Source organism: Lampris incognitus, chromosome 15 (assembly GCF_029633865.1).
Source record: "Lampris incognitus isolate fLamInc1 chromosome 15, fLamInc1.hap2, whole genome shotgun sequence".
NCBI classification, from domain to species: domain Eukaryota; kingdom Metazoa; phylum Chordata; class Actinopteri; order Lampriformes; family Lampridae; genus Lampris; species Lampris incognitus.
Genome location: NC_079225.1, coordinates 19872930 through 19894945, shown reverse-complemented (window position 1 = coordinate 19894945; position 22016 = coordinate 19872930). Strand labels below are relative to the sequence as shown.

The window sequence follows — 22016 nt, the reverse complement described above, 5'->3', positions numbered from 1 at the left end:
TACTTGTCACATTTGTGTAGTGTAATGACACATATACATGCCTTTTTTTATTTATTGGACTGCTGGAGCTAATGGATTTAATTTGTGTTTGCTTTGGGGCCTGTAATTATAAGGGGGAAGAAGGTCAACATACTTTTCTCCTCAATCTACACTAGCCTTTCCCCTTTCTCTCTTTTTTTGTACTGATAATACTTTGATTGTTTCTTTTTTTACCTGTTTCAGAAAAAAAACAAAACTTGGTTTTGACAGGTTTCACTTTCTTACTTACATTTACATTTGTACCCAATTGCTCTTTTCTCACCAGATGGGGCTCATGACCATGAAGTTTATAAAACCAGGGGCGTCCGGGTAGCGTGGTGGTCTATTCCGTTGCCTACCAACACGGGGATCGCCGGTTTGAATCCCTGTGTTACCTCCGGCTTGGTCGGGCGTCCCTACAGACACAATTGGCCGTGTCTGCTGGTAGGAAGCCGGATGTGGGTAATGTGTCCTGGTCGCTGCACTAGCGCCTCCTCTGGTCAGTCGGGGCACCTTTTCGGGGGAGGGGGAACTCGGGGGAATAGCGTGATCCTCCCAAACACTACGTCCCCCTGGTGAAACTCCTCACTGTCAGGTGAAAAGAAGCGGCTGGTGACTCCACATGTATTGGAGGAGGCATGTGGTAGTCTGCAGCCCTCCCCGGATCAGCAGAGGGGGTGGAGCAGCGACCGGGATGGCTAAGAAGTGGGCAATTGGCCAAGTACAATTGGGGAGAAAAACGGGGGAAACCCCCACCCCCAAAAAAAGGTTTATAAAACCAATTGAGAATTTCATGCAAGTTCTGTTTTACTCTCGTGTTCCCTTAACATCTCAAAGGTTGACTTTTTGTAGGTTAAAGTTTTTTTTGTTTTTTTATGTGTAATGCATGCCAGGAGCTGTTCTAATCCCTCCATGTGTTCTCTCTAGGTGTATCAGAGTCTGGACCGTGAGTTACAGAGACACGTGAGTCTGCAGGATGCTCTTCAACAGTGTCAGACCTGGCTGGCCTCCGTCTCAGAGGAGCCAGAGCCTCCAGTTCATTCCCCTCTCAGCCTAGAGGAGGCGCTACTGCAGGTCAGTTACACACACGGTCTCCAGATGTTTGGACAAAAGTCAGCTAATTGTTGGCTATGATTTCATTTCACTTTCAAGGCCGATTAGTCCTCATCAGCGTTTTTCTTTTTTCTTTTTTCCAGACATGTTGCTACTTCCCAAAAATTATTTCTCAGAAGAGTGACATTGACGCATTTGCCTCATTTCCCTGTCAAATTTACATGGTTCTTTGTGTAACAAAAGTTAGTGGGGAAATTTTTGTATAAGTTTTTCTATTAATGGATAATTTGATGTGTCTATATGAGCCCAAATGAGCATTAATAAGCTTACAGCTCCATTTGTCATTCCTACTCAGTTCTTTCTGAAGATTGATAACCTGCTTTTTGGCAAAATTTCTGTAGTTTTGTCATATCCAGAAATTCTTGTAACAGTTGCAATTATTTTTGCACAATTTTATATATATGTGATCTTCTTCACTGTGAAGAGTATTTAGTTGAGTAACACGTTACCAAATTAAAAAAAATGTAAAGTAACATTTATTAAACAGCACATAAAAAGGAGTGGCACAGTGGTTAGCGCGGTCGCATCACAGCAATAAGGTCCTGGGTTCAAGCCCCGGGGTAGTCCAACCTTGGGGGTTGTCCCAGGTCATCCTCTGTGTGGAGTTTGCATGTTCTCCCTGTGTCTGCATGGGTTTCCTCCGGGTGCTCCGGTTTCCTCCCACAGTCCAAAGACATGTAGGTCAGGTGAATTGACCATAATAAATTGTCCCTAGGTGTGTGTGGGGGGGGGGGCACTGTCATGGCCTGGCGGCCTGTCCAGGGTGTCTCCCCACCTGCCACCCAGTGATTGCTGGGATAGGCTGCAGCATCCCCGCGACCCTGAGAGGATAAGCGTTGGGATAATGGATGGATGGATATACATACATGCTTATATATATATATATATATATATATATATATATATATATATATATACACTACCGTTCAAAAGTTTGGGATCACCCAAACAATTTTGTGTTTTCCATGAAAAGTCACACTTATTCACCACCATATGTTGTGAAATGAATAGAAAATAGAATCAAGACATTGACAAGGTTAGAAATAATGATTTGTATTTGAAATAAGATTTTTTTTACATCAAACTTTGCTTTCGTCAAAGAATCCTCCATTTGCAGCAATTACAGCATTGCAGACCTTTGGCATTCTAGCTGTTAATTTGTTGAGGTAATCTGGAGAAATTGCACCCCACGCTTCCAGAAGCAGCTCCCACAAGTTGGATTGGTTGGATGGGCACTTCTTTGAGCAGATTGAGTTTCTGGAGCATCACATTTGTGGGGTCAATTAAACGCTCAAAATGGCCAGAAAAAGAGAACTTTCATCTGAAACTCGACAGTCTATTCTTGTTCTTAGAAATGAAGGCTATTCCATGCGAGAAATTGCTAAGAAATTGAAGATTTCCTACACCGGTGTGTACTACTCCCTTCAGAGGACAGCACAAACAGGCTCTAACCAGAGTAGAAAAAGAAGTGGGAGGCCGCGTTGCACAACTGAGCAAGAAGATAAGTACATTAGAGTCTCTAGTTTGAGAAACAGACGCCTCACAGGTCCCCAACTGGCATCTTCATTAAATAGTACCTGTTAGAGCCTGTTTGTGCTGTCCTCTGAAGGGAGTAGTACACACCGGTGTAGGAAATCTTCAATTTCTTAGCAATTTCTCGCATGGAATAGCCTTCATTTCTAAGAACAAGAATAGACTGTCGAGTTTCAGATGAAAGTTCTCTTTTTCTGGCCATTTTGAGCGTTTAATTGACCCCACAAATGTGATGCTCCAGAAACTCAATCTGCTCAAAGAAGTGCCCATCCAACCAATCCAACTTGTTGGAGCTGCTTCTGGAAGCGTGGGGTGCAATTTCTCCAGATTACCTCAACAAATTAACAGCTAGAATGCCAAAGGTCTGCAATGCTGTAATTGCTGCAAATGGAGGATTCTTTGACGAAAGCAAAGTTTGATGTAAAAAAAATCTTATTTCAAATACAAATCATTATTTCTAACCTTGTCAATGTCTTGACTCTATTTTCTATTCATTTCACAACATATGGTGGTGAATAAGTGTGACTTTTCATGGAAAACACGAAATTGTTTGGGTGATCCCAAACTTTTGAACGGTAGTGTATATATATATATAACTTTGTCAAAAGAAACACTCAATGATAGGGAAAGTGCTCAACAAATGAGGAGCAAAATAATCCTTATGGCATGAAACAGGCTTGTACTGTCTCATAAAGAATGTACTTGACTCACTGGATTATATATATACAAATGTTTAATGAAGAAGAGCAGCCTGTACCTGCATCCATTTTTTGGATGCTGATGATTGTGTTGTATATAACAGGTGAAGCATGAACGGGCTCTGCAGGAGCAGGCCAGCACCTACCTTCAGCTTCTGTGTTCAACATGTGACCTGTCAGAGCCGCGGGTCAGAGAGACTGCAGCAGCCATCCAGCAGGTTAAACTACAGGTCAGGCAACCACCCAGGCTCCTACAGGCATTGATGTGAACCACATGGAGGTTTGATAACATATCCATGATGCCATTTCATGATGCAGTTTAATGCTCAGAATAAAGAAGAAGGCTGCATTCAGTCTTACAGGCAATGATAAGACAAACCAAAACTTGTATTTCTGAAATTGATTGACTTTCGCCATTCAGCAGCTTTGTTTGAAGCAAAATGTATTCCACAATTTTTCAAGGAAATATATCTTTTTTTAAAAGCATGTTTGTTTTATAGTTAATGTATGCTGACGTGATGTAAATTAGCCATTAGGGTCCAAGTCAGACAATTTACATCATCATATAAGAAATTAGACTTTTCCTCCACTGGACACAAACATCCTCCATCTAGTTTTACCCATGACATTTGTTTTTTGGTTTGTTTATGTCTGAATATCACCTCCTCTCTTTCCACGTGTAGATCGAGGAGCGTATGCTGCTCTGTGAGGAGGTGGCGGACAGTTGGAGAGACATTGAGGAGCAGAAGGCAGACCTGGAGGTGCAGCTGAGGGAGACGGAGCAGCAGCTCCAGAGCCTCGCCAGAAGACCTGCAGAACTTGAGCCCAAGATCGCACAGAACCAGCTGGACAAGGCACAGGTCTGTCTGTGTTCGTTATCGTTATGAGTTATTGTTTGGTTTGACACGATTAAGACATAATTTCTTAGTGGTCTATGGGCTGATTTTTTAAACAGGCATCTTGAAATTGATAATGAGTTATGAATGAGTTCTGTGTTTGGTATGAGTTAGAACAATCTTCTAAAGGTGCATCCAAGTGGAGATGTCGTGGATTTTGTGTGGGTATAAATATGAGTCTGATTGACTATGGGATAAGAGTTTAGTATGATTCTAGCTTGCTGTGTCACTGAACCAAATGAAATACCAAAATGCATTGCAACATACACCATGATACAACCAAGAGCTATGCCCCTAATGAAAATGAGCAGAAATGAATAATATTGGCGGGGGGGAGGGGCTATGGATCTGTCTCTGTTGGTCGTTTTATTGGTTCCTTCATTTGTTCGTTAGCGCATTTGTTTGTTTTTTGATTGGTTTTGCTACTTCATCACACTTTGTGTCCGCCACAATGTGGGGGTCTAACATAAAGTATCGGCAAATATAGAGGATAAAGCAATAAAACAAGTCAGTCTATCTTGGCCATTGTGTATCTTACATACATTACATTTGCAAAAGGTTTACAATTTTTAGACAAACTAATTGTGGCAGCTGATCAATACATCATTGTTGGGGGATTACCGTTGGCTTGTTCTTAGTTGTTATTTTTGCACAAAATCATCATTTTACTACATTCATAAGTAGGTATATTCATGTTTCACATTAGCACTGTGACAAGAATACCTCTACTACCAACCCACCTTCTCCTCACGAGTTGCAGTTTTCATGATCATTGATATTTGTCAATTATTAGTTAATTGTTTGCAAGCAGATGGCACGATAGCACAGCGGTTAGCACGGACACCTCACAGCAAGAAGGTCTTGGGTTCGAGCCCCGGGGTAGTCCAACCTTCAGGGTCGACCGGGGTCGTCCTCTGTGTGGAGTTTGCATGTTCTCCCCATGTCTGCGTGGGTTTCCTCTGGGTGCTCCGGTTTCCTCCCACAGTCCAAAGACATGTAGGTCAGGTGAATCGGCCATACTAAACTGGCCCTAGGTGTGAATGTGTGTGTGTGTGTGTGTATGTGTGTGTGTATGTGTGTGTGTGTGTGTGTGTGTGTGTGTGTGTGTGTGTGTGTGTGGGCCCTGTGATAGCCTTGCGGCCTGTCCAGGGTGTCTCCCCGCCTGCCGCCCAATGACTTCAGCATTTCCGTGACCATGAGAGCAGGATAAGTGGTTTGGATAATGGATGGATGGATAGATGTTTGCAAGCAGATATGCAAATCTATATCATCCATCTATATTGTCCTTTTCTTTAGGAGTTCCTTCAGCAGATTAGGGAGAGGCAGTCGGATGTTACCCACTTGAGCGAGGCCATGGTCGGGCTGACAGATGGCCAGGACTGCTCTGCCCTGGAGGAGATAGGGTGCCTGAAAAGGACATGGGCAGAGCTGGGCCAGAGGGCTGAGGAGCTGGAGACCCAGCGCGGGGAGGACATGCAGCGAAGCGGGGAGTACCAGGAGAGCGTGGCTGCTGTGGAGGAGCTCTTCCACCAAGTTTCTCGGGAGTGGGACTACCTCGCCAGGTATGGAGCTACTTTCAGCAATGTCACACTTCAGTTTTTCTTTCTTTTCAAAAGCTCAGAAGCTTTTTACATCGTGCCCCTTCTAATGTCTAACAAAGGATTGCCATTTTCCTGCTCTGCAGGACTTGAGTTTTTTTAATCCCACCCTTTATTTTGGATTACTGTGAGATTTTTATGGCACCAGAAGTGTATACCCAAGCACAGGCCTTCCACTCATTACATTAGCTTTGCAGGAAAACGGCTTCGTGCATATGTTAACCCTGAAGTTCCCTTTCCCTCAACCCATACCTGTGTGAATGCAGGGCTGACACAGAGAGCACCAGTGAGCACCTGGAAGCTCTGAAGAAGCTCTCCAGTGACCTGGAGGATCAAAGAGGGACAATGGAAGAGCTGAGAGACCAGAGACAAGCTGTTCTGCCCCGTCTCAGCCTGCTGGACAAGGAGCTTGCCAAGCAACAGGTCAGAAACATGTCTTGACAGTGATGCTATTGATGCTACCGTTAGGAAGAATTGAACATATTTCAAATACATTTAGCAGTGCTATGAAGATCTTGTTACTAAAGCTGCTATGAGGAGTTTTGTATATATATATTTTCTAAATTCGCGAACCCCTGTGGACAACAGTGGTAGTGTTTCGCAGAAGAACAACTTCATGTTACACAAGTATTGCATCTTGTTACGAAGAACTACATTGGTCCTCTGGTACCCTGTGCATGTGTTTTGGAGAAGAGTGAGAGATGGGGTGGTTTATTTTGTCAGGTTTTATGGGACCTCCAACATGGAGACAAGCATTTGTAATCGGTATATAACGATATTAAATCTTCTCAGAGAAAAACTTTTTGTAGCAGCTTTAGTATTAACAATATCAGGGATTTTATAGTTTAATCACTATTTCATGCTTCTTTTTTTTTAATAATGTTTGATTTTTTGCCAGGTGGGTCACCTGGAGCAGCGCTGGGCCCAGCTGGAGGGCCTGATCCGGCAGAAGATCCAGGACTCAGCTCAGACGCTTGAGGATCTGGCGCGGGTGGAAACACAGCTGAGGGATGCACGAGAGTGGGTGGAGGAGCAACGACCCGCACTCACCTCTGCCTTGAAAACCAGCCCTCCTCCGGATCTGGCTCAGAGCTTTCTGTTCGACCACCTGAGTGTGTGTGTCGAGCTGGAGGCAAGGCAGCAGCTGCTGGGCCAGGCGGTGAATGAAGCGCAGGCCGTGGCCTCCAGACTAGGGCTGAGTGAGAAGCGGCATCTTCTGGAGCTCGTTGAACAAGCCCAGACTGAAGTTGAGGCTCTAGGGGCCAGGGTGACCCAAAGGAGGAAGTACCTCAGTAAGGTATACACCTGGATCTCTACTGGTAACAATTTTGAGGGATTTAATTGCTTTGCAACAATGTATTTAAGTCCCTCAAAAATAATGTTATTTTCCAGCTGTAATAAGTTGCAAGGACGTATAATGTCATAGATGTGAAGCGCAACTGTTAAAGGTGACAGAGAAGGTCTTACTTGCATTCGTGTTGATGGACAATACCGAGTATTAGCGGCTAGGACAAAATAGCTGTGGGGATCAGAAAAATTATATTCTGCTAATTTTCTTACCAATGACAATTATAATGTTAATTAGCAAAAAGGAAACGCAAAATTCTTAACAAACAACAGCACAGATTTTGAGAGGCACTCGCTCACAAATATGTTTGAAGGGTAAACAACCCGCCACCGAATCTACGCAGTTGGTACAGCTAAATGTGAGACTAGATGTCAGTTTGTCAGAGCGTGAGTTTGAAGCCAAATTCATGAAGTGCTTCACATCTGAAAAATGAGCTGTGCATGCTTTGTCATTCCTCTCTAGGCCTTCACAGAGAGGACACAGTTCCTCCACGGCCTTGGGAGGGCCCTGTCCTGGGTCCAACAGCAGGAGAGGAAGGCTTTAGTTGATGATCACATCGCACTGCTGCCTGATGATCTGACCAAACAGGTTGCTGCATGTCGGGGGGTCCAGAGCAGCTTACGGGCATACCAAGGGGAGCTGGCATCTCTATGGGCACAAGGACGAGAGCTGGAGAGAGATGCTTCTGATAAGGAGAGAGCGGAGACCCTAGCCCGGCTGGAGGAGCTCCAGACGCTTTTTGAGATGGCCCTCCAGAGGACAACCAAGCGTCTGACCGACTTGGACAAATCCTTGACCTCCAGGAAGTATTTCCAGGTTGACCTGGACAAGACTTGCCTTTGGCTAAGAAGGGCAGATGCCATAACTTTCCCCGAAATCAATCTAACCAACATTGATGACAACTCAGAATTACAAACACAACTGTTTAGCTTCCAGAATGTTCTAGAGCAGGCATCCGAGTACGAGAACCTCCTCCTTATCGTCCAAAGAATAGGCCAAGAGATCCTCCCTACTCTGAATGAGATCGACCACTGCTATCTAGATGAGAGGCTTAACGCCCTGCCTCAGCAGTACAACAGCATCCTAGCTCTAGCCAAAGAAAAGAGAGACAGAGTCCAGCAAATAATCCTGGAGGGGAAAGAGTTCAGCACTTTCTTTGATATCACTCGTAATGCACTGGAGGAACTTCAGGAGCAGTATGACAATCTGGAGAAGCAGACTATCAGCGTCAGTGAAGAGGACGTTTTTCGGCTTAATAATGAGTACAGGAATCTGGACGGGAGTTTATCCCATCTTAGCCCTGCTGTGAAAGAGCTAAAAGGGAAAAATGAAGGTTTTCTCAGCAGGGGCCAACAATGTCGAGCTGAGGAGACGCAGCAGCTGGTCAACCGCCACAACAGCCTAAAAAGAACCACTGATCAGAAAATGAAGCACTTAGAAGATTGCTTAAAAATGGTGGTTGAACACAAGGCACTGTCAATCAAGTTGGAATCTGAGTTAGAGACTATGAAAGCGAAGCTAGCCAGATTCAAGACAGAGACAAACCTGGATGTCATGGATAAACTAACAAGTCTTTATTTACTAGTTGAAAATCTGGCGGCTGTAAGCACTCAGGTAGAAGAATGTATACGGCAAACCGAAGGCCTTGGTCTGAACTTTGACCCCTCTGCTATGCAGGAAATAACCTCATGGCAAAAAGCACTGGCGTTTTTACAGGTGGAAGTAAAAATCTGCATCACAGAATGTGAAAAGTATATCAAAGAGGATGGCGATTTCAAGAGAGAGACTGAGAAAATGCTGGAGAGGTTGAGGAGTATGAAAGGCAGATTGGAGGAGCCTTTGAGCCTTTCAGAGGTCAAAGTGCAGAAGGTAAAAGAGGAAGTGAGGAGGCTGAGAACTGTCGAGAAGGAGTTGCAATGTAGATTGGGGATAGTGGATGAGTGGGTTAGTAGAGAGAGGGAGAGATTTAGCAGCCTAAAGGAAACTGTCCCAGCCCACTTAGAGGAACGAGCACAGCAGTTGGCAAAGCTGGGAGCTGAAGTGAAACAGACACTTGGCACTAAACAGGTAAATGTACACGTTTAACTATGTTTATAATGCATATATAATCATTTCAGTTGTTCCAAAGGTATTCTTTGTGAAGTACTACACCATGACATTGCAAGTAGTTAATACACTCTATGTAAATTGACTTGTAAAAAATTAGAAAGCTATGGATTTTTAGGGGAAAATCTCATTTTACTCTTCAACTTTTTATCTATCTGATCCATCATTCATGACTTGAACCAGCTCAGTAATTTTTCCACCTCCTTTTTCCCCATGGTATCAATATTAATAGACTTAGGGGAGCCAAATATTTTACACACCATTCCAGAGACACCATAAAGTTTCAGTAGGCTCCTAAGTGATGCCTAATTTATTAGCTTTGTGGTGATTTTAAGTGGATTTTTTTTTACCCTGCCTCTCTGGGTTCATCTCCAGTGGGTCGATGTGAATTAAATTTTAAGTAAAGATAAAGTGGGATTGCTTATCTCAGTGTTCTCCTGGGAGGATTTCTTTGACCTTTGACATTTGGACGAGAGAACATGTACAGACACCCACCATTTATCAGTGATGTAAAAGTAAAATTCAGTGTTTTTTATTTAATTTATAGACAATCTTTTTTTTTATAAATTTATTTCTGATTTTTCCCTTTTTCTCCCAATTTAGTGGCCAATCGATCCCTATTTTAATTCAAACACCCACCCTCGCACTGTATGCGTTCGCCAACTGCATCTCTCCGGCCGGCAGTCTCGAAGGAGACCGCCTCGCCACTTTCGTGACAAGGCGACTCCAAGCCGAACCACTGTTTTTCCGACACACACAGAGACGCATTCACGTGACGAACACAAGCCGACTCCGCCCCCCTCCCGAAGACAGCGTTGCCAATGATCGCTGCTTCGTCGAGTCCGGCCATAGTCGGATCTGACGAGACCGGGGCGCGAACCCCAGTCCCCAGTGGGCAACTGCATCGACACAGAGCCGATGCTTAGACCGCTACACCACCGCGGACTCAATTTATAGACAATCTTGATAATATCGTTCATGCAATTATTATATATTTGCAAATAGGACCAGATATTTACCTATAAGGTTTAGGTTTATAATCTAAGATCATGTTTTATTCTTAAAACAGAGGTATAGCATTTGTAAGAGAAATCAATGAAACAAAAAGTAAAATCTATTTAATCCTTATCTGTGTCTTGCAGATGGCAGTGGATCAAGTCCTCTCCCTTGTCCAGAGGTGCCACTTATCTAAGCAGTTTCTCCAGAAATGGCTGGATTTGGCTGAGGCTTTCCTCCAGAGGGCCAAGCTGGGAGTGGAGCTGGAGGATCAGATGGAGAACCTCAGGGAGCTAGAGGAGATGTTGGCACAGGAACAAGCCATCGTGGCTGAGTTAGAGGAGCTGGAAACCTTGAAACCTCTGCTTGAGCCTTTTGTACAACCAAGAGTGATGAAAGGACTAAGAGGAAAAGTTGAGGCAATACAGCTGAGAAAAACAGCTGTCCAACAGCAACTGGATGCTTGTGGAGAGGTTCTACAGAGGTGTGTCTTCAGACATCTAGTGTGTGTGTGTGTGTGTGTGTGTGTGTGTGTGTGTGTGTGTGTGTGTGTGTGTGTGTGTGTGTGTGTGTGTGTGTGTGTGTGTGTGCATTTGTGCATGTGTGTTTGTGTGACAGGGAGAGAGCTTGTGTTTAGGGCAGATAGCGTGCAAATGTATTATGATGTATAAAAGTCGCACAAAAGTTAATATTAATGGTCACTCAATTGCACATTTCATAATTCTGTTAGCTGTGATGGTCTCTGGCGCTCCTTCCAACATGAGAGAGAGACACTGATTGGACAGATGAATGAAGAAGAAAGCAAGATGACCATGTTCTCCTCAGCCAAAGCAGCTAACATCCGGGAGGCAGAGGATAAATGTCAGAGATACAGGGTACAGAACTGTCTGTCACACACAGTGCCCAGATATATATACATATAAACTGCATATGTGCAAGGTAGAGCTACCTCATTGATGATTTTGCCATTCTCTCTTGAAACATGTAAGCATTACAAAAATATGAATTTTTAACATGATTTCAGTCTGTTGGCAGCAGACAAAGCCTTCTTCAAATATCAAGAAGAGTTGGTTTGGATGTGATTTCATGAATATCTACCCCGCAAGCACATTTCCTCCTGCTCAGTTCTTTATCAACATCTATTACCACCTTTCACTTTTCCAAAATGAAAGACATTTGACATTAAAATTGTCTTCCTTCGTTTTTCTATTGTTTTTTGGTCCTCTTCCTGTACTTTTACTCTCACCTCTCTTGCTATACAGTCCCTGGTGCTTAGGATCGAGGCTCTGGAGCAGCCCTTAACCATTCTGAGAGAGAAAGCAGCAGAGTTGGAGCAGCTCATCTCTGAGTCCAGCAAAGCGGTCACAAGCCACTGTGTGTCATCGCTATGGCAACGCTGGACCAGACTCCGCAGTGCGGCCGATGCCCAGGAGAGGGCACTGGAGGATACCGCCAGAGACTGGAGGGGCTTCACAGAAAAGGCAAGAAAAGAGTGACAGAGGATTTCTTACTGCAGATGTTATTCACACTGTGTACGACCATACATCTTCCATGCATGCATGAGTGTGTTTGGGTTAAGCACACATGTCTGACTGCAGGCTCCTGTATGGCATCTACTAATAACCACCGGAGCGCATGCTAAGACTGAATTAATTCTAGTCTACTCTGATCATGTGGAATTGTTAGGGTGTCCTTGCTACTGTCGATTTAGGTCAAACTCAGCAGCAAAGTGTGTGTAGTTTAATGTAATTCTAGTCCCCAGGCCAGTGTTGCATTGCAAACCGTTTTCCTGTTGTCTGACCCATTTGAAGCCTGAAACACATCAGTTTCCCAACCCGCCAGAACTCCCAGAAAGCACTTGCCCTGGAAGTGGAAATGAGGTCAAATCTCAAACTGTAGGAGTTGCTCACTTCCTTTTATGTGGCACATTCCTGTTGTCCACCAGTTCTCTATGGCCCCATTGTTAAAATGGACATGATGTCACTATTTACAATCGCCTCCTGTTTCGGCCGTTGTGTGTGACTCAGTAGAGATAAGATTTACAAACGTTTACAGTGAAATACGTCCGGTAATACAGCTACATGTCATAAAGAAACATTATTTGGTCTTTGGATTTATACATGTTTGTTATACGTCAATACCATAATGATGTACTTTCTCTTGTCCATCAAATAGAAAATATTGCAGATTTATTTTGGTAGGACCTCAATAACACACTTGTACTATTCCTCTTAAGTGATCTACTGTTTTTTTTCTGACATTATCAATCACATATACAGTTGATTGAGAGGTTTTATTGTATATTTCTTCTAATGAGACCCACGAAAAAGAATCTCCCTACTTTTAAGGACATTTAACATCTCATGTAAATACAAATTGTATTATTTTTTTCTACTGCATAATGTATTCTGTGAACCTCGACACAATGTCACCACAGTCTTCCTTTTTCCTCAGATGGTGAAGGTGCGTTCTGTGTCAGTAGACCTCCACGGCCGCGTCCCAGACAGTACGGTGGAGAAGGCGGCCACTAGAGCGGCGCTGCAGAGCCTGCTGGAGTACCACGACTCCTTCAACCAGGAGGTGGAGAGAGAGCAGTCTGTCCTGGCCCTGCTCACACAACACACTGTTAGCCTCCGAGAAGAGGAGGAGACGGGGAGAAAGACAGAGAGTGGATGGGTAGAAAAGTCAAACCTGCAGGAGATCAGGCGCATGCAGGAACGATATGAGAGGTGAGTTGAGAAAAGGAGGGAGGGACTGAAACTGAGAGATGGGAAAAACACGCGTGAAACTTCTGGAAATCTTTATCAAACAAATGCTGTTATATAACTGCAAGTCTGATGGATACTAGTTCATCCCTCAGGGTTTAACTTTCTGTTGGTTATTTGTTTAAATGATTTCATCCTAAAATACTCCACATTCATTTTTTTAAGAGCAGAAGGCTATTTTCTGTGAATGGTGGATGACTTCGTTTGCAAAGAAATTCTTCATTTAATCCCCCCCCACTTCTGCCTTTCTAGTCTTGTGCTGCAGGTGCGTGCTAGCAGGGCTCAGGTGCAACAGGAGCTAAGGGAGAGGGAAGAGGTGGAGAAGGAGCTGGGCCTGGTGAAAGGCTGGATCCAAGACACTCGCGGTTTGCTGCTGAGTCCCACCGCAGACCTGGATTCATTGCTGCAAGAGCTAGAGGTGAGCTATTATACGCACACACATTCACATAAATACACAAACACATTCTCACACACCTATGATCTGGCTTTACGTTTGCTTGTTGCTGAGTTGACAAATATCCTAGGGCTTAAAAATAGATATTTTTTTTTATAGGTTCATTCTGATCTGAACTGGTAGTCTATTCATGCCCCCCCTTCCACCCCCACCCCACAACGTTACCTTCCTGAACAAGTAGATAAAAATAAACTACTGGTGGCATCCGGGTAGTGTAGCAGTCTAGCCCGTTTCCTACCAACACTGGGATCACCGGTTTGAATCCCCGTGTTACCTCCGGCTTGGTCGGGCATCCCCACAAACACAATTGGCCGTATCTGTGGGTAGCAAGCCGGATGTGGGTATGTGTCCTGGTCACTGCACCAGCGCCTCCTCTAGTCGGTCGGGGCGACTGCTTGGGGGAGAGGGGGAACTGGGGGGGAATAGCGTGATCCTCCCACATGCTACGTCCCCCTGGCGAAACTCCTCACTGTCAGGTGAAAAGAAGCGGCTGGCGACGCCACATGTATCAGAGGAGACATATGGTAGTCTGCAGCCCTCCCCAGATTGGCAGAGGGGGTGGAGCAGCGACTGGGACAGCTCAGAAGAGTGGGGTAATTGGTCAGATTCAATTGGGGAGAAAATGGGGTAAAAAATAAAAAACAACAAAAAAAAAATTCTTTTTTTTTTTTTCTTCAATTGGTTCATTCTGATCTGAGGTGGTAGTGTATTCATGCCCCCCCCCATGTTACCTTCCTAAACAAGTAGATAGAAATAAACTACTAGTTAATACTGTTCTTTTTAACATACATTTAAAATAAAAATAAAAAAAGGAATCATTAAAAAATAAAACATGAAATGCAGAGAGTAATTATAAATAAATCGTCAGATCACATGACTAATCAGTAATACTGGTGTGTGTTTTAAAGACCGCCCATGGTGAAGTTATCAGCAGGCGTCAGAGTGTGGAGCGCATGACTGAGCTCCAGCAGTCCAAGTACCAGGACCTCCCAGCCGGCCTGCCCTCCGAGCTTAGCATGCAGTTAGCCGAGGTGGCTCTCGCCCTGGGCTCCGCTGAGGACCAGGTAACACCTCCTGGCTACCGTCAGTGTTATTGTGGGGGGTTTTTTTGTTGCTGAAAAGTGTCTTAAGTTTGTTAGTCACATGGCTGTTTAGTCACTAGATTATACCCAGTGCATGAGAATGAGTCTCCAAAGGACACGATGGCACAAGGTAAAATAACTGTTTCCTGAGGAGGCTTTATAGATGTATTTTTTTTAAGTACTTAAGGGGAAATTGAAACGGAATGCTTTCTATCAGCGTCACTATAACGTTAAAATATTTAATTAATATTGTGTCATTATTTGACTGTGCAGTTATTTCGTCCGCCATCTGTCTTAGGTCCAGGCGAGAGAGAGGGAGGTGCAGCAGACCAGGGATGTGAAAGAGGACTTTAGCACCAGACTCCAGGAGATTGAGGGGAAGCTGAGGACCATCTCTCTGAAACTTGGAGACAAGGCCTCCGACCTGGAGCAGGCCAGAGAGGAGACCAAAGTAATCAGCCAGACAGATTGATAAATTAATAAGCAATTGGCCCTCATTAAACCACCCTTAAACCCCCCATTTATTTTCCAGATGTTGAGGTTAATGAGTGTGTGTGTGTGTGTGTGTGTGTGTGTGTGTGTGTGTGTGTGTGTGTGTGTGTGTGTGTGTGTGTGATGGCATGAGATTGATATCTGCCTTCAAGAGTGACCCACTTTTTTTTTCAGAGGTATTCCAAATGGGATTTTGATCCCTTTCCTCCGCTTTCCTCCCTCCTCTCAAACTCTTCTTCAGCTTCCTTACCTTCCTGACATGCTTTCTTCTCAAGAATCCTCTACCAATTAAGTTGTGCATTTGGTACCCCCCCCCCAAAAACCCCCCCCAAAAAATCATCTAGTCACCTGGGGTGTATGGTTAGCTGATATTTACTCTATCATCTCTCCTTTTGCTTTCATTCCTCTTCTTCCTTGACCCTTTTCCACTTCCTTCCACCGCTCTGCCCCACCCCCCCTTTTTTTCTCATCTCACCCCATCACTTCCTTCTCTCCTCTTCAATTTTCTCTCTTCTTCTATTCCCCCTCCTTTCCCTCAGTGTCTTTGTGAGGAGTGTGAGGGCTGTGGTCGCTCGCTGGCTGAGTTAGGTGCGGCAGTGCAGGAGTTTGTGGAGCAGAACCCCTTGTTGTGTAAGCAGCTGGGCGATGCCCTGGCCAAACTGGCTGAGGTGCAGCGCAACACCACCCAGCAGGCCCAGGACAAAGCCAACAGACTGAAGAAGGTAAGACAGCTGCTCAGTCAGTCCACCACGTCCGTCCCATATGTACGTCTGCCCTACTCCAGCACATTGAGATCACTCGTGTCTGCTCTCAATAACAGATGTTGCCCTCACATTAACCCTCACAATAACCCCTCACATTATCACTTAATGTACTGCAATGGGAATTTGAATATAAAGGCTGAAATACTCAGCAAAACTCAGCTTACCTTCTCAGTTTTGATAGATACCTATTTTGATTTAATCACAAAGCTCTAGTGCATCCAGTTAGCATAGCGGGCTATTCCGTTGCTTACCAACACGGGGATCGGTGGTTTGAATCTCCGTGTTACCTCCAGCTTGGTCAGGCGTCCCTACAGACACAACTGGCCATATCTGCGGGTGGGTACGTGTCCTGGTTGCTGCACTAGTGACTCCTCCTGTCAGTCGGGGCGCCTGTTCAGGGGGGAGGGGGAACAGGGAGGAAAAGCGTGATCCTCCCACACGCTACGCCCCCCCCCCCGGTGAAACTCCTCACTGTCAGGTGAAAAGAAGCAACTGGTGCCTCCACATGTATCGGAGGAGGCATGTGGTAGTCTGCAGCCCTCCCCGGATCGGCAGAGGGGGTGGAGCAATGACCGGGATGGTTCAGAAGAGTGGGGTAATTGGCCGGATACAGTTGGGGAGAAAAGGGGGGGGCCCACAAACCCCCCTCCCCACACAAAATTCTAGATTGTAATGTTTATTTTACTGCATTTCTATCAGTTTTTAGCCAATATAATCAATAAATGACAGTCTTGCAAGGAATAATACACAAAAGTGTTATTTGCATATTCATCCTATCATCTTCATGTCTTCGGTTTGTGTTGAGCAGGCAGAGAGGCAGTTGGAGGAATATAAGGGGATGAGGTCGTTCATTCTGGGCTGGACTGAAAAGGCAGAGGCCCTGGTCTCTGGCAGTATCATCTGGAGCTCTGCCTCCCAGTTGCAGGAGCAAATCAGAACACATCAGGTAGGGGTCCTCATTGGTCTCTAATGCAGGACATGAGCAGGTATGCAAACGTTAGCCTCATAGGATAAATGCCTAAGTCATTTTTTATGATTTTTGGATAATAAGAAAAAACGCATTTTCATATCCACTGAGTACATTTACACTAGGCCTACAGTAAATCAAAGAAATATTAATTATCTTACCAGATAAGGAAAGAGAGAAAGCCGAGCACCAGGAGCCTTTCTTGTATGCAACTTTTTTCTTTATTTTTTTCAATGTAAAAATGCTCAAGTCACACGAGTGACTTAGGCAGATTGTCATTTTTGAATGTAAAAAGTGTTCTGATTGGCTTAGGACATAGGCACTAATCCAGGGTGATGCAGCAGCTTGAGGAGAACACATGTAGGCAGAAATCTCAATTTGGCCAAAAAAGGCCTAAGGCATTTATCCTATGAGGCTAACGCAAAACATCTCGGCGCGTGGTTTAGACTGGCTGCTCTGCGATTTAAATAAAGATTTAGTGGCCTGTGTGTTTCTTAGAACTCTACCATTCTTTTGCTTTTAACAGTTACAGGATCTTGGTAGCAAAATTGACCTTGAAGGTGTGCTATCCATCGATAACATCTAGACCAGTCTGCTGTTGTGCCGTGGCCCTAAATGAGCAGCAGCACACATGAGACAAAAATACACACAGTATAAAGTATAGAGACCTAAAAGTGCTTAGATGTTTCCATTTGCCTGCTTACCATCTGAAGTCTGGCTTCTCTTGCGTATTTTACGGTTTGTGTGCATCCTTGGGGTGTTGATGGATGTTCCTGAATGTTTACAAAGGGTGGGATGTGTTCAGGTTTTAGATGAGGACATGCGTATTGTTTGAGCCAGAAAAAAAATGCCCTCCATCCATTCGTTATCTGTACCGTTTTTGCAGGTTCGGCTCTGGCAAAAATGATCAGCTGAATATAAGCCATAATTGCAAATCAAATGGGCATGTGCATATCTTATATTGTTTGTCTTAAAACTTATTTCTACTTGAGCTATATTGGTCTTAGAATTTCTTAAATGTAGTCTAATAAATCTGCAGACATCCCATAAAGTGACAGCTAATCATACTTTTTGGAAACCCTATATTATCTCTAATGGCATGCGACCAACATTGACCGGTTTTAATTAGTGTAATTGCCTGATACAATGGCTCCCCTTGGCTTGTAATTTATGTTCCCATGGCAACAGGCCCTGCTGCGGGAGTGTCGGGGTCTCCATGGCGACTTGGAGGCCATGGGGGAGAGGGAGATGCAGCTCGCTGAGGTGCTGCAGACGAAGGGGTGGAGTCAGCAGGTGAAACACCTCAGCAGGCGCACCGAGGAGCTGCAGCAGAGTGCTAAGACCCGCCTCCAGAGTCTGCAAGATGCAGCCAAGGTAAAACAAACCTGCTCCCTGCTCATATTCAGACCAGCACGGTGCGCAGATATGCAGCATGAGATTTCTTAAACAACCACGTGGGCATGAAAATTGGCCCTCATGCAAACAAACATCTGTGACATTTCCCAATGCAACCAACAACGCTGAAGCAGCTGTTTAAAGTGGTGAAATCATACCAGCCTTATGAACACTCACATACTTCTGTGAATTACATTAAATATGGGTAGTGACCATTGCTTCATAGTGGTTACATATGTAATTTAACACCACAGTGCCCCCTTATGGTCACTCACTCGCACTATATTGTGAGGTGTTGATGGATTGTTGCTGGATAGTCAGCATCCACCTTTCATATGAATGACCTGAAGCAGACCGGAACCGAGACAGACCTGAACCGAGACAGATTGTCCCTAAAATTGATGCAGTCGTTGATGGGAGTTTTTGATTTTGATAGTGTAATATCATTGAGCTAACCTTCCATTCACACCAAGGTCAAATAGTGTTTGCAAATAAATAACTTTGTTCTTATCTGAGATACTCTCTATTTAGGAAAAAAATCCAAAATTATATTTACGGTAGTGAAACATTTAAGCAAATTTAGGCAAAACATAAATATACTTGAGTGCTTTTTTTGCAAAATAGCTTTTTAAACAGTGTTTTACATTTTGGATGTAAATATGAAATTATCTTTTTTAAAATGCTCACCAAGCAGTTTTAAAACAACGCCCTACAATAATGTATTTTGACTTCATGATGCAGGACTGTTTTTAATCCTTCATATGTGTGTATAGCTGTGAGGGCAATTCATATGCGATGTTTGCTTACTTTTAATCTTTCACCATGACCTTGCACTGCTTAGATGGATGCTTGAAGTCCATGTGTAGTAGAACAAAGGTAGTCTTATAAAGTGTCTTCTCCAGGTGCACAAATAAGGGCCTATTGTTAATTATTGGCTGTATGGGAGACTCACTGAGTGTAGCAAGTGTGTGCATACTAAATGGAAAAATGGCCTTGGTGGATGAGAGCTGGAAGACATGAGATAAGGAGGGGAAGAACAGACAACTGTCCTATAAGAGAGACTGTACTGTATTGATCGGTGTGCATTCAGGCACCTGGGCTTGGATGTGTCTGTTCATGAACATATATTAAAATCGTGTGACAATACTGTAAGAGATTTTTGTCTCGTTCCTCATTTCTGTCAGCGTGGAATTCAATAATTGCCACGACAATAGCCCATGTGTAAATTTTCTCTGTTGAACGTACTCCTCCTCCTACTTTGCAGTGACATGTTACGTTATCTATCTCTGCAGGATATGCTGCATTTGGAGGCAGAGGTGAAGAGCCTCCATGCCTCTCTTGACCAGGTGCAGGTCACACTCGCCTCCCCTGACCTTAACAGACTCAGCCTCAGGGAACAACTCACACACAGACAGGTAGACACACACACACACACACATACACAGATATGAGTGTGTGTATGCGCATATTGTATATTCTTTATACAACTTTTTCATTTGGAATCAGATGTCATAGTTCAAATTGTAGGACATTTAACATACAAACACACACACGTCAATCCATACACACTTATGTTTCTATAAACATGTCATCATACATATACAACAGCTACAGCTCACATCGTATTATGTTAAGGGTAAATATACGCAATGTTGCTAGTATATTTTTCAACCTCTAACTCAGACCTTCACCTCCATCTGTCCCTCTGTAAGCGTCTGTTGGGGGAGATGGAGGGCTTCAAGCAGCAGGTGGGAGCAGTACAGCAGTGTCAGAGTGCCCTGCGGCTACCAGAAGAGGTAGTGGCCAATCTGCCGATCTGCCGTACAGCCCAGACCCTGCAGCAAGAAGCCAGCCAACTTCAGCACACCACCATCCAGCAGTGCAACATCTTGCAGGTAGGGGGCAGTGCTCACACTGGTTAAAATTAATGGGCTTTACCCACAGTCACAGCTCAAGTATTTTCAGACGTATTTTGGGTACACAGCAAATGCTTTATGAAGAGAAAAAACTCTTAAGAATGCAGAGAGAGAGAGACTTTGAAAGAACTGTGCAGGAACAGAATGCATGTAATGTCAAACCTGGTACCAGACAGATATTTGCATCATTTACATGACAGTCTTGTAAAACATGCAACATGCATTTGCCCTGTTATGTATATATGATGGGTCTGACCAACAACAACTGGTGTAATTCAATAGTCGACAGTTGCTATACATTGGCAGCTATGCCACGTAGAGTCATTTATTGAATTGTACCAAATGTATCGTTCTATTTATACTTGCTTGTACTTATGGCGCACATGAAACATTCACCCCTATTATTCTGAATTCTGCAATAGAGGCCTAGGGCACTCTATTCGTCTAGTAAACAGGCCTTATCAGGAATGTTTAGCGTTTGTTTTTCCCCAGTCCCAACAGTAGTGTCCTCTTATCCATTGATAAGTGGGCTGATTCTGTTGTTAAGCTCATTTTAGTGAAGATTAGTCTTTAGGGGAGAGGAAAGAAATGACCCACAGAGGACAAACAGATCTTTAAAGCATCTTAGCTATCTTAACTATGCATGATTCAGTTAGGTATTAAACAATGAATGAGTTTATTTGTGCAAAATATCCAAAAGTTTAGCTTGTAAGGTCATATTTGGGTAAGCCTGTAAATATCAGTCATGTTTATTGGCCATGTAGGTTTGCACATACACGGAATTTGACTCCGGTTTTGTGACTCTCTCAGTGTACTTAACATAGAATAACAACACAACAACACAACAATCATCAGATACATACACAAGGATTGACTTATACAGGCAAAATAAGAGGTGATAAAATGCAATGGTGCAGAGAATATATCAGAGATGCTGAAATAGATGTTAGCAGGTTACTTACATACATGCCTGAGGTAGATGGACATGACAGAACGTACCAGTACACGTACAGTGTATACAAAATGGTTTGATTTATTTGACAGTGTTAAGCGTTCATTTGAATGACAGCCCATGGAAAGAAAGTTTTTACATCTGGTTGTTTTGGGGTACAGTGCTCTATAGCGCCTACCAGAGGGGAGGAGTTGGAACAGGGTGTGATGGGTCTGCAGTGATGTTGCCAGCCCGTTTCCTGAGTCTGGAGGTGTATAAGTCCTGAATGGAGGGCAGGATGGCATCAGTGATTTTCTCTGCAGACTTAACTGTCTGTTGTAGTCTGTCCCTGTCCTGTTTGGTGGCCGATCCAAACCAGACAGTGATGGATGTGCAGAGGACAGACTGGATTATTGCAGAGTAGAACTGAATAAGCAGTTCCTGAGGCAGGTTGAATTTCTTGAGCTGGCAGAAAAAGTACATCCTGTGCTGGGCCTTTTTGATAATTGTGTCTATGTTGGGTACCCACCTTAGGTCCTGGGAGACTGTGGAACCCAGAAATCTATAGGTTTTCACCATAGACACCATGCTGTTGAGTATGGTGAGGGGATGCAGTGTTGGGTGCCAGGGGACTCCTCCTGAAGTCCACTAACATCTCCACTGTTTTGAGCGTGTTCAGCTCCAGGTTGTTATGGCTGCACAAGAGGGCCAGCTGATCAACCTCCCATCTATATGCAGACTTGCCACCATCCCGGATAAGGCCAATGATGGTTGTGTCCTCCGCAAACTTCAAGAGTTTAACAGACGGGTCAGCTGAGGTGCAGTCATTTGTGTAGAGGGAGAAGAGTAGAGAGGAGAGCACACATCCCTGGGGGGGCGCCAGTGCTGATTGTCCGGTGGCTGGATATGATTTTCCCCAGCCTCACCAGCTGCCTCCTGTCTGT

General features: G+C 44.1%; 1 protein-coding gene across 1 annotated transcript in view; it reads left to right on the top strand.

Moving 5' to 3' along the window:
* LOC130124806 (nesprin-1-like) overlaps positions 1 to 20147 on the top strand; it is a 49663-nt gene extending 29516 nt beyond the window's left edge. The window contains exons 20-38 of the mRNA XM_056294154.1: positions 946 to 1092; positions 3467 to 3592; positions 4046 to 4222; positions 5555 to 5820; positions 6123 to 6279; positions 6755 to 7153; positions 7667 to 9271; positions 10453 to 10790; positions 11037 to 11181; positions 11569 to 11787; positions 12761 to 13035; positions 13324 to 13489; positions 14434 to 14589; positions 14906 to 15058; positions 15639 to 15821; positions 16672 to 16809; positions 18019 to 18204; positions 19518 to 19640; positions 19938 to 20147. Coding sequence (XP_056150129.1) covers positions 946 to 1092; positions 3467 to 3592; positions 4046 to 4222; positions 5555 to 5820; positions 6123 to 6279; positions 6755 to 7153; positions 7667 to 9271; positions 10453 to 10790; positions 11037 to 11181; positions 11569 to 11787; positions 12761 to 13035; positions 13324 to 13489; positions 14434 to 14589; positions 14906 to 15058; positions 15639 to 15821; positions 16672 to 16809; positions 18019 to 18204; positions 19518 to 19640; positions 19938 to 20147 — 5169 coding nt within the window. The remainder of the gene's footprint in view (positions 1 to 945; positions 1093 to 3466; positions 3593 to 4045; positions 4223 to 5554; positions 5821 to 6122; positions 6280 to 6754; positions 7154 to 7666; positions 9272 to 10452; positions 10791 to 11036; positions 11182 to 11568; positions 11788 to 12760; positions 13036 to 13323; positions 13490 to 14433; positions 14590 to 14905; positions 15059 to 15638; positions 15822 to 16671; positions 16810 to 18018; positions 18205 to 19517; positions 19641 to 19937) is intronic.
* The last annotated feature ends 1869 nt before the right edge of the window (positions 20148 to 22016 follow it).